This window comes from Cherax quadricarinatus, chromosome 89 (genome assembly GCF_038502225.1).
Source record: "Cherax quadricarinatus isolate ZL_2023a chromosome 89, ASM3850222v1, whole genome shotgun sequence".
NCBI classification, from domain to species: Eukaryota; Metazoa; Arthropoda; class Malacostraca; order Decapoda; family Parastacidae; genus Cherax; species Cherax quadricarinatus.
Window position 1 is genome coordinate 4,275,665 of NC_091380.1, and position 14,610 is coordinate 4,290,274.

The following is a 14,610-nucleotide window of genomic DNA, read 5'->3' on the forward strand; positions in this document are numbered from 1 at the left end:
CCAGTATACTGGTCGACAAAAATCATAACTATTTCACTAGAACTCCATTTTTTCTATCGAATGAGTACAAGAAATCACCCATTTACCAATTTCAACTATCCAATACAGTGGTCAGAATTTAGCAATTTTGCCAATTTCACACAAATTTCAAAAGATGCCAATTTCCGAATAGGGTCCAGAATAAACAAAGACATTCCTGGCACTAAAATAACATTTCCTCTGTTCATTAGTCACGTCCCCACGCCTCTCTTACATTCTTTTCTTTACACTTTGAATTTTTATTCTCAAAAAAATAGAAGATTTACTGTTATGCAGACTACTGCATTGGTGTAGAAATGGTATAAATAATATCAGCGTACTTGTGAAAGAATATTAGACTCGCCAGTTGACGTGTATTGGATGCATAGCATGATTTGTTTATTTTTGAACTTCGGAAAAAATCGAACATTTCTGCTACTTTGAGCTCAATTTCAAAGTACTTTTCTTTGTAAAACCAGTCAAAATCATCTCAATTTCTGTAATATGTCTTCCATTCTATAAAATGAGACCAGGAAAACTAGAATACAACAATAAATACCATACGAAAATACAGTGCAAAGTCGCTGTTTTAATCCAAAAACACGGTCAAAGTTTTTCTTCTTCTCATTACTCACTGTGTGCTGCAGGATTTTTTTTATACCGCGCACACTGACCACGTAGACCCATTCTTTCATATGTAGGCTTACCAGCTTTCTCTCGCTAGATTTGAGGGCGCTAGAATTTAGGCGTACTAGTACGTCAAAAACTCTGGTGAGTAAGCTGTACTAGTACGGCTGAAACCCTGAAAGGGTTAAGGTAAAAAAGAAAAAAAATTTTGTTGATGCTTCTGGGTGTCTGGAACGAATTAACTGGATTTACATTACAGTGGACCCTCGCCTAACGATATTAATCCGTTCCTGAGACCTCAACGTTAGGCGAAATTATCGTTAGCCAAATTAATTTTCCCCATAAGAAATAATGGAAATCAAATTAATCCGTTCCTGACACCCCAAAGTATGAAAAAAAAAATTTTTACCACATGAAATATTAATTTTAATACATACAAATTGAAGAAGACATGCACAGTTACATGTCACTTACCTTTATTGAAGATCTGGTGATGACTGATGGGATGGGAGGAGGGGAGTGTGTGGATGGTGTTAATGTTTAGAAGGGGAATCCCCTTCCATTAGGACTTGAGGTGGCAAGTCCTTTTCCGGGGTTACTTCCCTTCTTCTTTTAATGCCACTAGGACCAGCTTGAGAGTCACTGGACCTCTGTCGCAAAACATATCTGTCCATAGAGGCCTGTACCTCCCGTTCCTTTATGACATTCCTAAAGTGTTTCACAACATTGTCAGTGTAATAGTCACCAGCACGGCTTGCAATAGCTGTGTGAGGGTGATTTTCATCAAAAAAGGTTTGCACTTTAAGCCACATTGCACACATTTCCTTAATCTTTGAAGTAGACAACTTCTGGTCATGGACCGGGCCGCGGGGGCGTTGATCCCCGGAATAACCTCCAGGTAACCTCCTCTGGAGCAGTTTCCTCAGGTCTGTCCTCTTGCTGTTGAAGATGATCTAGCAGCTCATCAGTGGTTAGTTCATCATTGTCCTCCTCCACCAACTCTTCCACATCCTCCCCACTAACCTCCAACCCCAAGGACTTCCCCAATGGCACAGTGGATTCCTCAACTGGCATAGGATTCCCAGGGTTAGCCTCAAACTCTTCAAAATCCCTTTTGTCTACACATTCTAGCCACAGTTTCTTCCAAGCAGAGTTCAAGGTCCTCTTAGTCGCTTCCTCCCAAGCCTTACCTATAATGTTTACACAACTGAGGATGCTAAAGTGATCTCTCCAAAACTCTCTTAGAGTCAATTGAGTTTCTAAGGTCACTACAAAGCACATTTCAAACATAGCTTTTGTGTAGTTTTTTGAAGTTTGCAATGACCTGCTGGTCCATGGGCTGCAGGAGAGGAGTGGTATTAGGAGGCAAAAACTTGACCTTAATGAAGCTCATTTCCGCAGAAAGTCGCTCTGCCAAGTCTGAAGGATGACCAGGAGCATTGTCTAATACCAGGAGGCACTTAAGGTCCAATTTATTTTCCAGGAGGTAATTTTTCACAGTGGGGGCAAATGCATGGTGTAACCAGTCATAGAAAAAGTCCCTAGTGACCCATGCCTTACTGTTTGCCCTCCACAGCACACACAAATTAGCCTTGAGGACACTGTTTTTCCTGAACACTCTGGGAGTTTCAGTGATACACCAATAAAGGCTTCACTTTACAATCATCACTAGCATTAGCACACATCAACAGAGTAAGCCTGTCTTTCATAGGCTTATGTCCTGGGAGTGCCTTTTCCTCCTGAGTAATGTAGGTCCTGATTGGCATTTTCTTCCAAAACAGGCCTGTTTCGTCACAATTAAACACTTGTTCAGGTTTCAGTCCTTCACTGTCTATGTACTCCTTGAATTCCTGCACATATTTTTCAGCCGCTTTGTGGTCCGAACTGGCAGCCTCACCATGCCTTATCACACTATGTATGCCACTACGATTCTTAGATCTCTTAAACCAACCTTTGCTGGCCATAAATTCACTCACATCACCACTAGTTGCAGGCATTTTTATAATTAAATCCTCATGCAACTTCCTAGCCTTTTCACATATGATCGCTTGAGAGATGCTATCTCCTGCTATCTGTTTTTCATTTATCCACACCAATAACAGTCTCTCAACATCATCTATAACTTGCGATCTCTGTTTCGAAAACAAAGTTGCACCTTTGGCAAGAAAAGCTTCCTTGATTGCCGTTTTCTTGGCTACAATAGTGATGGTTGATTGGGGTTTTGTGTACAACCTGGCCAGCTCAGAGACACGCACTCCACTTTCATACTTAGCAATGATCTCTTTCTTCATTTTTTTTTTTTTTATCACACTGGCCGATTCCCACCAAGGCAGGGTGGCCCAAAAAAGAAAAACTTTCACCATCATTCACTCCATCACTGTCTTGCCAGAAGGGTGCTTTACACTACAGTTTTTAAACTGCAACATTAACACCCCTCCTTCAGAGTGCAGGCACTGTACTTTCCATCTCCAGGACTCAAGTCCGGACTGCCGGTTTCCCTGAACCCCTTCATAAATGTTACTTTGCTCACACTCCAACAGCACGTCAAGTATTAAAAACCATTTGTCTCCATTCACTCCTATCAAACACGCTCACGCATGCCTGCTGGAAGTCCAAGCCCCTCGCAAACAAAACCTCCTTTACCCCCTCCCTCCAAACTTTCCTAGGCCGACCCCTACCCCGCCTTCCTTCCACTACAGACTGATACACTCTTGAAGTTATTCTGTTTCGCTCCATTCTCTCCACATGTCCGAACCACCTCAACAACCCTTCCTCAGCCCTCTGGACAACAGTTTTGGTAATCCCGCACCTCCTCCTAACTTCCAAACTACGAATTCTCTGCATTATATTCACACCACACATTGCTCTCAGACATGACATCTCCACTGCCTCCAGCCTTCTCCTCGCTGCAACATTCATCACCCATGCTTCACACCCATATAAGAGCGTTGGTAAAACTATACTCTCATACATTCCGCTCTTTGCCTCCAAGGACAAAGTTCTTTGTCTCCACAGACTCCTAAGTGCACCACTCACCCTTTTCCCCTCATCAATTCTATGATTCACCTCATCTTTCATAGACCCATCCGCTGACACGTCCACTCCCAAATATCTGAATACATTCACCTCCTCCATACTCTCTCCCTCCAATCTGATATCCAATCTTTCATCACCTAATCTTTTTGTTATCCTCATAACCTTACTCTTTCCTGTATTCACTTTCAATTTTCTTCTTTTGCACACCCTACCAAATTCATCCACCAATCTCTGCAACTTCTCTTCAGAATCTCCCAAGAGCAGTGTCATCAGCAAAGAGCAACTGTGACAACTCCCACTTTATGTGTGATTCTTTATCTTTTAACTCCACGCCTCTTGCCAAGACCCTCGCATTTACTTCTCTTACAACCCCATCTATAAATATATTAAACAACCACGGTGACATCACACATCCTTGTCTAAGGCCTACTTTTACTGGGAAATAATTTCCCTCTTTTCTACATACTCTAACTTGAGCCTCACTATTCTCGTAAAAACTCTTCACTGCTTTCAGTAACCTACCTCCTACACCATACACCTGCAACATCTGCCACATTGCCCCCCCTATCCACCCTGTCATATGCCTTTTCCAAATCCATAAATACCACAAAGACCTCTTTAGCCTTATCTAAATACTGTTCACTTATATGTTTCACTGTAAACACCTGGTCCACACACCCCCTACCTTTCCTAAAGCCTCCTTGTTCATCTGCTATCCTATTCTCCGTCTTACTCTTAATTCTTTCAATAATAACTCTACCATACACTTTGCCAGGTATACTCAACAGACTTATCCCCCTATAATTTTTGCACTCTCTTTTATCCCCTTTGCCTTTATACAAAAGAACTATGCATGCTCTCTGCCAATCCCTAGGTACCTTACCCTCTTCCATACATTTATTAAATAATTGCACCAACCACTCCAAAACTATATCCCCACCTGCTTTTAACATTTCTATCTTTATCCCATCAATCCCGGCTGCCTTACCCCCTTTCATTTTACCTAATGCCTCACGAACTTCCCCCACACTCACAACTGGCTCTTCCTCACTCCTACAAGATGTTGTTCCTCCTTTCCCTATACACGAAATCACAGCTTCCCTATCTTCATCAACATTTAACAATTCCTCAAAATATTCCCTCCATCTTCCCAATACCTCTAACTCTCCATTTAATAACTCTCCTCTCCTATTTTTTCTTCATATCCATAGTAATTCTCACCCTTTTTCCTGTAGGGTTGGCACTAGAAGCTTTCTTGGGGCCCATGGTGACTTATTTTGCAGGTGCAATCACTAAAAAGGCTGTGATAATATGAAATGTTCTGATTGTATGCTTGGAAGCGACCACGGTAGCTGGCTTGTAAACACTGGCACCCACGGAACAAGTGAGGCGGGCTCAGGCCGCACGTGGACACGTCTCAAACGAATCGCGTTGAGCAAGTTTTTTAGCGCTAGCCAAGGCAAAATTTTTGCGTTAAAATATATCACTAGACGGATTTAACGTTATGCGATGCATTCGTTAGGCAGGGGTCCACTGTATTTCTTATGGGGAAAACGGATTCAGAAATTGTCAATTTCGATAATAGTCACACTATCTGGAACGGATTAATTACGAAAAACGAGGGTCCATTGTAGTTTGAGGAACAATAACTGTCCTTGGTGAATAAGTCACATTTGCAACAAACCACAACAAAAGGGTTAGCACCTAATTTTCTGCATTACTATAAAAATTTAAGTTTCTCAGAAAAATAGGAAAAACTAGAAAAATGTCAAGTATCTACTCACCTGTAAAGAGTATCGCATTTTGGGGATTATTACCCCACATATCTATGAAGTGCACAGCATCTCCAAATCGTAAACTAGGATGTCCGCAAAATACAATGCATGGCTGTCAAAACAGAAAAAAAAAATTCATTGCAAAAGATAATTAATAATAATATCAAAGATTTTCTCCATGGGGAAGTGAAAAAAACTCTTCCTCCATAAGCCAGAGGCTAGTAACCCGTTCTCCCGTATAAATTATTAAATTTAAAAAGAAAAACTTAGTTTTTCTTTTTATGTCACCCTGCCTTTGTGGGATATGGCCAATTTGTCAAAAAAAAAATTAAGGATTTTATAACTGATGACATTAATAAAATGAAAAATTACACTGCTATGGTAGAAGTTACTGGTACTTAAATTACAACTAAAAACTGTTCCATTATTGTGTGTGTATGAAAAGATCTATTGGTATAGTTGGCTATAGTTAAGAGAGACTTATCAAGTGCATATACAGTGTTAAGAAAACTATTATTTTTCACCTGTCTGTATTCACTGCTGAAGCCCTCTGCATGTAAACTTTTAAATGGTTTGAGCCTTCCATGGCGGGTGAGGTGAGCATGTGGGAATGGGTCATCCAGGTTATACACTTTGCCCTGCTTACTTGACGATAACCTGTAATAAACATGTTTGATTTACTAAGTAAATAACTTGACAAAATTATTCAGCATCATTCATCTTTAAGGAGGTAGTAAGCAACCGCCCAGAGGTATTACTGTCCTGCCAAGTGAGTGTGAAACGGAAACCTGTAATTGTTTTACATGATGGTAAGATTGTTGGTGTGTTTTTTCTGTTTCAAACATGCAAGGTTTCAGGTACATCTTGCTACTTCTACTTACACTTAGGTCACACTACACATGTATGTACAAGCATCTATATACACACACACACCCCTCTGGCTTTTCTTGTATTTTCTAACCAGTTCTTGTTATTGCTTATTTCTACTTATCTCCATGGGAAAGTGGAACAGAATTCTTCCTCTGTAAGCCATGCGTGTCGTCAGAGGTGACTAAAATGCCAGGAGCAAGGGGCTATTAACCCCTTCTCCTGTGGATATTACTAAATTTAAGAAGAGAAACTTTTGTTTTCCTTTTTGGGCCACCCTGCCTCAATGGGATACAGCTGGTTTGTTGAAATTTAAGTAATTCAACTTTATTCCACATTTATTGCAAATTCATGATAATAACAGCGGAATTCATTCAACAGGCAAACTACAGTATGCAGATTTTTCCCAGTATAACCCAACAGTCAAACATGCAATATATGTCTAAGTTTAGAGAACTATCACATCTTGAGTAAGTGGAACTGGTGGTAAAATACGTACCTCATTTGTTCCAAATTTATTACACTTGCATGATACTGACAGTGGATTTCAGCCAAAAGGCATGCCATATGGATTTAAATCAGGATAACACAATCAAACAATGTTACTTTTTCCAATGTTTCAAGGAGTACCACACCAACCAATTTTAAAAGCATAAAATTTCCTTGTACATATTGTTAGAAGACCAAAGCAATAAAAAATAAGAAAGTTAGTTGTCCCAATTTTTTTTGTATATTCCAACTAAAGCCATGTCAAGCGATGCATCTCCCCAGGTTTCAACACCTCTACAGTGTTAGATATTAAAAAATAATTATTCTGCATCAATAAATTATAAAATACATATGCTGCTAAGGCATTTATGCTGCTGTTGCCAATGAGTGATAATTTCTTGTCAACTTCAACACAAAATCGTACACGATTCTTTTTTTTTTATTCTACCTAGACAATGTACTTTTTTTTTTTTCAAAATCTGGACATGCATACAGAAATTTTATTTAAGGGTATGCTTAATCACTTGAGGGTCCGTGCTGTTGTTACATGGGTTTAAAGCCAGGGTCTGTGTCATAATACTATGTGATGAGCTCAGCTCAGACAGGCTGTGAGCGGTAAATTTGGGCTTAGATACGAGAGAATGGGTTCATGGGGTAAGTGCACCATATAAAACAAATAGTGCAACACACAGTACATAATGAGATAAAACTGCAAAAGTGTTTTTAGTTGAAAACAGTGACTTTGCAGTGTATTTTCATTTGGTTTTTATGATTGTATTCAAGGTTTCTTGGTCTCATTTGATAGAATGGAAGAAATATTACAAAAATAAAAGTGATTTTGATTGATTTTAGGACTGAAAATAGCTCAAAATTGAGATCAAATTAGCAGGAATGTTCAATTTTTGCCAATGTTCAAGAGTAAACAAATCACATCACGTGTCCAATACACATCAACTGGTGGGCCCAATATGTGTTCACGAATGCTCTGATATCATTTATAAAATTATTACAACATTGCATAACAGTAAATCTTTTTTTTTTTGGTGCAAATAAAAATTCCTTGTGTGAATACAAAATCAAAATGGAATTCATGTGTAAACCCTGGAAACATAACTAATGAACAGAGGAAATTTTATTTTTATTGCCAGGAATGCCTACACTGTTTATTCTGGATCCTATTTTGAAATTGAAACATTATGAAATTTATGTGAAATTGGAAAAATTACCAATTTCTGATTACTTTTTTGGAAGGGTGAAGTAGCTGATTGGGCAGTTCTTTGTGCTCAACTGATAAAATAGAAGGCATACTAGCAAAATAGCTAAGAATCTGGTTGACTCGAACAATGTAAGTGGCCTATAATATAGGAGTCAAAGTGGGCAAAATTGCCCATGTGTATATATCGTTGACACAGCAAAATTCACAATAGTGTAATTTTGTAAATTTTCGACGAAATTTCATACTTTTTGATTTATTACCTTCAGTAAAAGATTCTCAATCATTTTATAATTTTTTTTTTAATTCTTGGATCCTGTAGACAAGTTTCAGATTAGGGTTTGGACCCTGAAAGGGTTAAGGGTTAAATAATGCGAGATAATGCTTTAAAAATGCTTACTATCTTTGTCAGACCTAGGTTAGAATATGAAACGGTAGTAGTAGGAAATTCACATTTGAAAGACACCTGCTTGATCTGAGAAACTACCTTACCTTCCCTTGAATCAAACCTGATCACTTTCCAGTCCCCAGACCTTGTAAGACCCTTATGGTTAGCACCTCCCCTACAATATACAGTAATACTAATTGAAAAAGCTTGAAATTCAATTAGAGAAGATAAGGCATTATGTCTGGGATCAAGGGGCTAGTAGCCCCTTCTCCTGTATAAATTACTAAGGGTTGGAGAGAGGGGGTAAAGGAGGTTTTGTGGGCAAGGGGCTTGGACTTCCAGCAAGCGTGCGTGAGCGTGTTAGATAGGAGTGAATGGAGACGAATGGTACTTGGGACCTGACGATCTGTTGGAGTGTGAGCAGGGTAATATTTAGTGAAGGGATTCAGGGAAACCGGTTATTTTCATATAGTCGGACTTGAGTCCTGGAAATGGGAAGTACAATGCCTGCACTTTAAAGGAGGGGTTTGGGATATTGGCAGTTTGGAGGGATATGTTGTGTATCTTTATATGTGTATGCTTCTAGACTGTTGTATTCTGAGCACCTCTGCAAAAACAGTGATAATGTGCGAGTGTGGTGAAAGTGTTGAATGATGATGAAAGTATTTTCTTTTTGGGGATTTTCTTTCTTTTTTGGGTCACCCTGCCTCGGTGGGAGACGGCCGACTTGTTGAGAAAAAAAAAAAAAAAAAAAAAACTTTCATTTTTTTTTTTTGGGTCACCCTGCCTCAGTAGGATACGGCCAGTTTGTTGGAAAAAAAAACAAAGGCATTTTGCTACAAGATGTGTGACAAATGAGAAATAGTTAAGGAGAGACTGAATCTTCAATGTCAACTCACCATTCGGAGAAGATATTAGCATACGCTAATGAGTTCTCAGCCCTCGGCGATACAAAATACATTGGTATGAGGGATAGACCAATGTTGTCAAGATGATTGGAAAGACATTCAAAGAGGTCATATACAACTCCACTTGGATAGCACGGCACAAGAGCATTGCCACCATTACGAACCGTTTGAGCTGAAAGAAAATATTTAGTGGAAAATTACAGTTTCGTAAATATTTTGTTACTTACATTTCAATATCTCAACTGAATATGCAGTGGTATAAATCTAATGTCAGTAAAAATCTGGCTTTAATTCCCAGTTTGTCCTTGAAAGAGTGACCAAGAGAAATGCCTCCAGGCAGCCATGCCCAAATGCAATCTTAAACGGCTCTGATGCACTTCTACTCCTATGGGTCTTTTCCTGTAATCATACCTTCAATGTTTTCTACCACAATGATGGTTGCCTACAATCATTAACTCTGAACTGCACTCCCACCTGGAGGTGGGAAGGGCAGTGCCTTTATTCTGAAGGGTCACAATGTTGCAGTCAGAGGGTAATCTGAATGTTGTCTGCACACTTCTGGAATGTGATTAATTTAAAGTGAATGTTTCCTGCCTTGGGTCACTACCTTGGTGGGACACTGTCATTAAACTAAAAGAAAAAAAAGAATCCCAACTCTATGAATAAGCACAAGACAAACTTTCTAATTTTTCAGACAGAATTCTCCAAGTATGTGCTTCCTTGCAAATGTGCAAAGCAAACATTATTAACAATGTTTCATTCCAGGTAAAGCTTAATCTAGCTACACAAGAGGTAATGTGATGTTATACATAGTGGAGGGGATGGGGTGAAAGAACTCTAGGTTGTCATGTGTCACCTATGGCAGTAATGCAAGTGGGTGCCAGCACCACCTGTTGAGTTTTCCCATCTGAGTGAGTGTCTGTTCTGTATAACAGGTACTTTTCCAATTGTGAATTGCATGAATACACGTTCGAGGAGTCTAGTGTAGGCAGTACCATTTCACTAATGTAAAATGTGTCACTCTCTCCACAAGGAATCTTATACGTACATGTTTACTTCTGTGGGTGACAAAGAATATGTAGCCCCAAGCTCCTTACAGATAGGTGAAACACCAATCCCAACATATTCACCAGTTTTAAATATTTTTACTTTGTCTTAGAATGTAGATATGAAGCACAGTAAATACTAAACAACCCCAAGAGCAACAATAACAACCACCAACATTTTTGCCTAATGGTAGCACAACCAATAACATAACCCAGGTACTGAACATGACAACATGGCAGTCTCAACATCTAAAATTATATGCAAACTGACCAGACCATATACCAACCATTACCACAACATAGAACCAGGCCTACACAAGATTCCTTGTTGAAAGTGTGACCTTCTACATCTGGTGAAATATCAAACAGCTTATACATCAGAATCTTCTAACATATGCGTGCTTGTAAAGCTTCCTCAGAACAATACCTATATTATAAAAAGACAAAACCACCTCATGGAATGGACAAATCCAGATCTATCATAAAGGAAGTGTACAGGACTAGAAGGCATTGTTTTAAAGCAGCAATCTTACAGGCCTCCAAAACTACAGAGTAGAATCAGTGGGAATTTAGTATTACTAAGCCACTAGCCAAACTCATCTTGCATGGGAAAAACGTAACAGGTGATAGTGATGCCCCTCACACCACCACCACCACAGATGACACCTGACCTTGACCAACTTCAACTCCCAATTTCTTGGATGAAAGGACTCTTCATCCAAGAATTTGCTTCTATAAAATTATTAAGCAATAAACAAACAATAGCATAAAATAATTCTCACCTACTGCTACACAAAACTCTCCCAGCATGGAATCAGGATTGAACATTGGAGTGTGGTTGAGAGCCGTCATGATAAGTACATCAGCATTTTTTAAAGAACTTTGGTCAATGGGTCGAGGATGGGTTGTCAAGGTCGAAGACCCACTAAGATAAGCTATCTGAAAATAAAACAGTCTTCTTACCTAACAGTTATCAATTTCCATAACGTAAATAATAAGTGCAAGCAAGGTAACATTTGTGAAGGGATTTTGAGAAACCAGTCATCCAGAATTGGAGTCCTGGTGGTGGGAAAGCACAGTGCCTGCACTCTGAAGGATGGGTGGGGATATTGTAATTCCAACAGACATTTTAAATATGATGTACAAGCACTTCTGGCAAGACAGCTACTGAATGAACACAGGCCACTGCCTTGGTGGTGGGATATAACCCTGTAAAAAAAAAAAAAATATGTATATTATGCTGTCACCTTATTTGTATTTGGATGCTAATACAAATTATCATTACATTGTTGCCAGGCTCCATGCTAAAATAAAACTAAGTTCATGTTACTAAAATATTTTTCCAAAAACAAAAATTATTATGAAAGTGGCTAAAAACAAAGACTTAAATACTGAAATGATTGTTTGGACATAGATGAGCACAGGTTGAAGATGATTTCATGCAAATGGGGTAAAATCATGGAAACTGGATTTCAATCAAGAGGAAGCACAAACAGAGTCATACAGTCCCTGGATAATGGGACGTTATCAGGTTTGATTACTGGGAAGTACAGTGGAACCTCAAATATCAAACTTTCTTTATTCCAGGCGGCTGTTCGAGTGCTGTTACCGAACGAATTTATTCCCATCAGGAATAATGTAAATTAGATTAGTTCATTTCAGACCCTCAAAAATACACTTATAAAAGCACTTACAAAAATACACTTACATAATTGGTTGAGTTGGGAACAGTTCAATACTTGAGGTTCCACTGTATAACTCCATTTTATTGGATAAAGAGGCCTTCACTGGCATCATGGTAACTGCCTCTTGAAGGTATATTAAGTAACATGAGGGACAGCAGCAGAGGGAGTGGGAGACTGAGTAAAGAGTATCTGGAGTAAAGAGTTACCTCGGCAGAAGTGCTGGCATCACAATCTAAATAACCCTCCAAACTGCAACATTTCCCCCCTCCAGAGTTCAGGCACTATTTCCCACCTCCTGAGCATAGCCCAGCAAACTGTCCTGAATCCCATCACAGATATTCCCTTGTTCAAACCAACAGTACATCAATTCCCCATTATCATTTTCCACTCATTTCACCCTAACTTGCTAACACATACCTGCTAGATGCTCAACCCTCTTCCAAGCCTTCTTGGAACATTCCTTACACCACCTTTCATGCAAACCAGATTTACACATCCTCTAAATCAATATCTTTGTCTATCCTTACTAAATGAGCAACTCCTCTTTCACTCTCTGAACTATATTTTTCATACCAGCACAACCTTCTCAAAAATATCATCACTGTAATATATTGTTGAAAGGTTTGTCAATATAGAGGAGTGTGGAACTGTTTAAAGATAGGAATGCTTAGAGAATCTGCCTGGTTAGTAAAAAATGGTGTCTTAGATATACACTAAGTTGATAAATATTATATTGATTGACATAACTCAATGATCAAACCTTCTCATGATCAGAACATATGAGCCAATTACAGCTGCCTAGGCAGAATCCCGAGCTCACAGCTGTCACTTTCAACGCTCCACATACATCCTGAAACAAAGTTGATCATTAAAACTTCTTAGCGGAAAAAAAAATCATCAAAATACTAGTTCCACACTATTATGTGTATATCATGATTTCTAAATAGTTTATTAAGAGTAGTTACAAATTTCTTTTTGTATTACTATACTTTCAATTTTAACTACATATTAAATATCACTTGGTTCCAACTCTCTTTCAATTATTAATACTGTACAGTGGACCCCCGGTTAACGATATTTTTTCATTCCAGAAGTATGTTCAGGTGCCAGTACTGACCGAATTTGTTCCCATAAGGAATATTGTGAAGTAGATTAGTCCATTTCAGACCCCCAAACATACACGTACAAACGCACTTACATAAATACACTACATAATTGGTCACATTGGGAGGTGATCGTTAAGCGGGGGTCCACTGTATATTTATGGAAAGAATTAAACTTATAAGGATCACAGTGATGAATGGTACTGATGAAGGTAATCATGAGGTAGATAGATGAAGGTGCTGAGATATGAGCACTATTACATACACAGGTGTAGGTATGGCCTGCATACCTTGCCATAATGCGATAACCACTTAGGAACCAGCAAATAGACAACAGAAAATAAATTAATATATTTTATTCACCAAAATTAAGTTGATATTTACAACATACATATATATGTAGCCTATGTACAGTATATACTGCTATGTATAATGAGGCAAATGAAAGCACAAGACAGTAAACCATGATGACCAGCTTCACCATGATGACCATGATTCACAGCTTTGGCGAGCTTCCTTGTGACTGGCTGAACCAAGGTGCTGGTATAACAACAAAGGGGCCCCTTGATCGTTAAACCCTTAGCACCTGGTTCACTAGTTGGGAGGCATGCCTATGAGGGTGTTTGACATACAATGAATAAAATATAACATACTCTCAGCATGCCACAAGCACACCCTTGGCAGCAGCCACTCCTAACTCAGTTTTTTTTAAAACTGGCACTTACCAAATTTCAGAAAAGAGCTCATGTGACTGCTGCATTTATTTTAATACTATAATTCTGTACAGCATTGTATATAATAATGACTGTGTATAAAACTACTCACACAAATGCCACACCAATTTTTTAAAACTAAATGCTCATGATTACACAATGTTTGTAGGAGTACAGCATTCAAAATCCAGAGATTTACTGAAATCACTTTACCAAATGTGGAACGGTTCAACAAAAAATATATTAAAAGTAATATATTTGATGGAGAAACCCTAACTCTATTGTGGTCACACAATATGTAAGGAATGAGAAGTAATTAAGTTTGATCTAATTAAAGGTATGATCCAATTCCTTAGATTAAAAGTCCTTCACCAACACTAAAGCACCCCATGAAAGAATGTAATTACTGTTCAAGTGCATCTGAAAAGTGCAAAAGCAACAAAGCAAAAAAAGAAAAATACTTACTATCTTCTCATTATAGGCAAGAATTTGAACATGAGAGAGGGCATTGTTTATAGACTTCATGGAATATGCTGGCTGCCATGTCTTGGGTGCCTTGGCCTCAGAGAGAGGAGCAGGAAGGGAGCGAAGATAATGCTTCCAACGGAATGCATGTCTAGCTTTTGGTGTCCTTTCTATGTACTCTACCAACTCCTCCATGAATAACCTAAGGAATAAGTGAATCTACCTTGGTAAATAGAATCCCAATGCTGAAGAAATAATACTTACAGAGGACTTAAAC

General features: G+C 38.7%; 1 protein-coding gene across 2 annotated transcripts in view; it reads right to left on the reverse strand.

The window, feature by feature from the left end:
• The window catches only part of IntS9 (integrator complex subunit 9), a 41,112-nt gene that overhangs the window by 23,195 nt on the left and 3,307 nt on the right, over positions 1–14,610 (reverse strand). For both annotated transcript variants that reach the window (XM_053788703.2, XM_070104089.1), the window contains 6 exons: positions 14,334–14,535; positions 12,813–12,902; positions 11,150–11,306; positions 9,313–9,493; positions 5,981–6,113; positions 5,466–5,568 (listed from right to left, as the gene is read on the reverse strand). In XM_053788703.2, the coding sequence (XP_053644678.1) occupies positions 5,466–5,568; positions 5,981–6,113; positions 9,313–9,493; positions 11,150–11,306; positions 12,813–12,902; positions 14,334–14,535 (866 nt within the window). The remainder of the gene's footprint in view (positions 1–5,465; positions 5,569–5,980; positions 6,114–9,312; positions 9,494–11,149; positions 11,307–12,812; positions 12,903–14,333; positions 14,536–14,610) is intronic.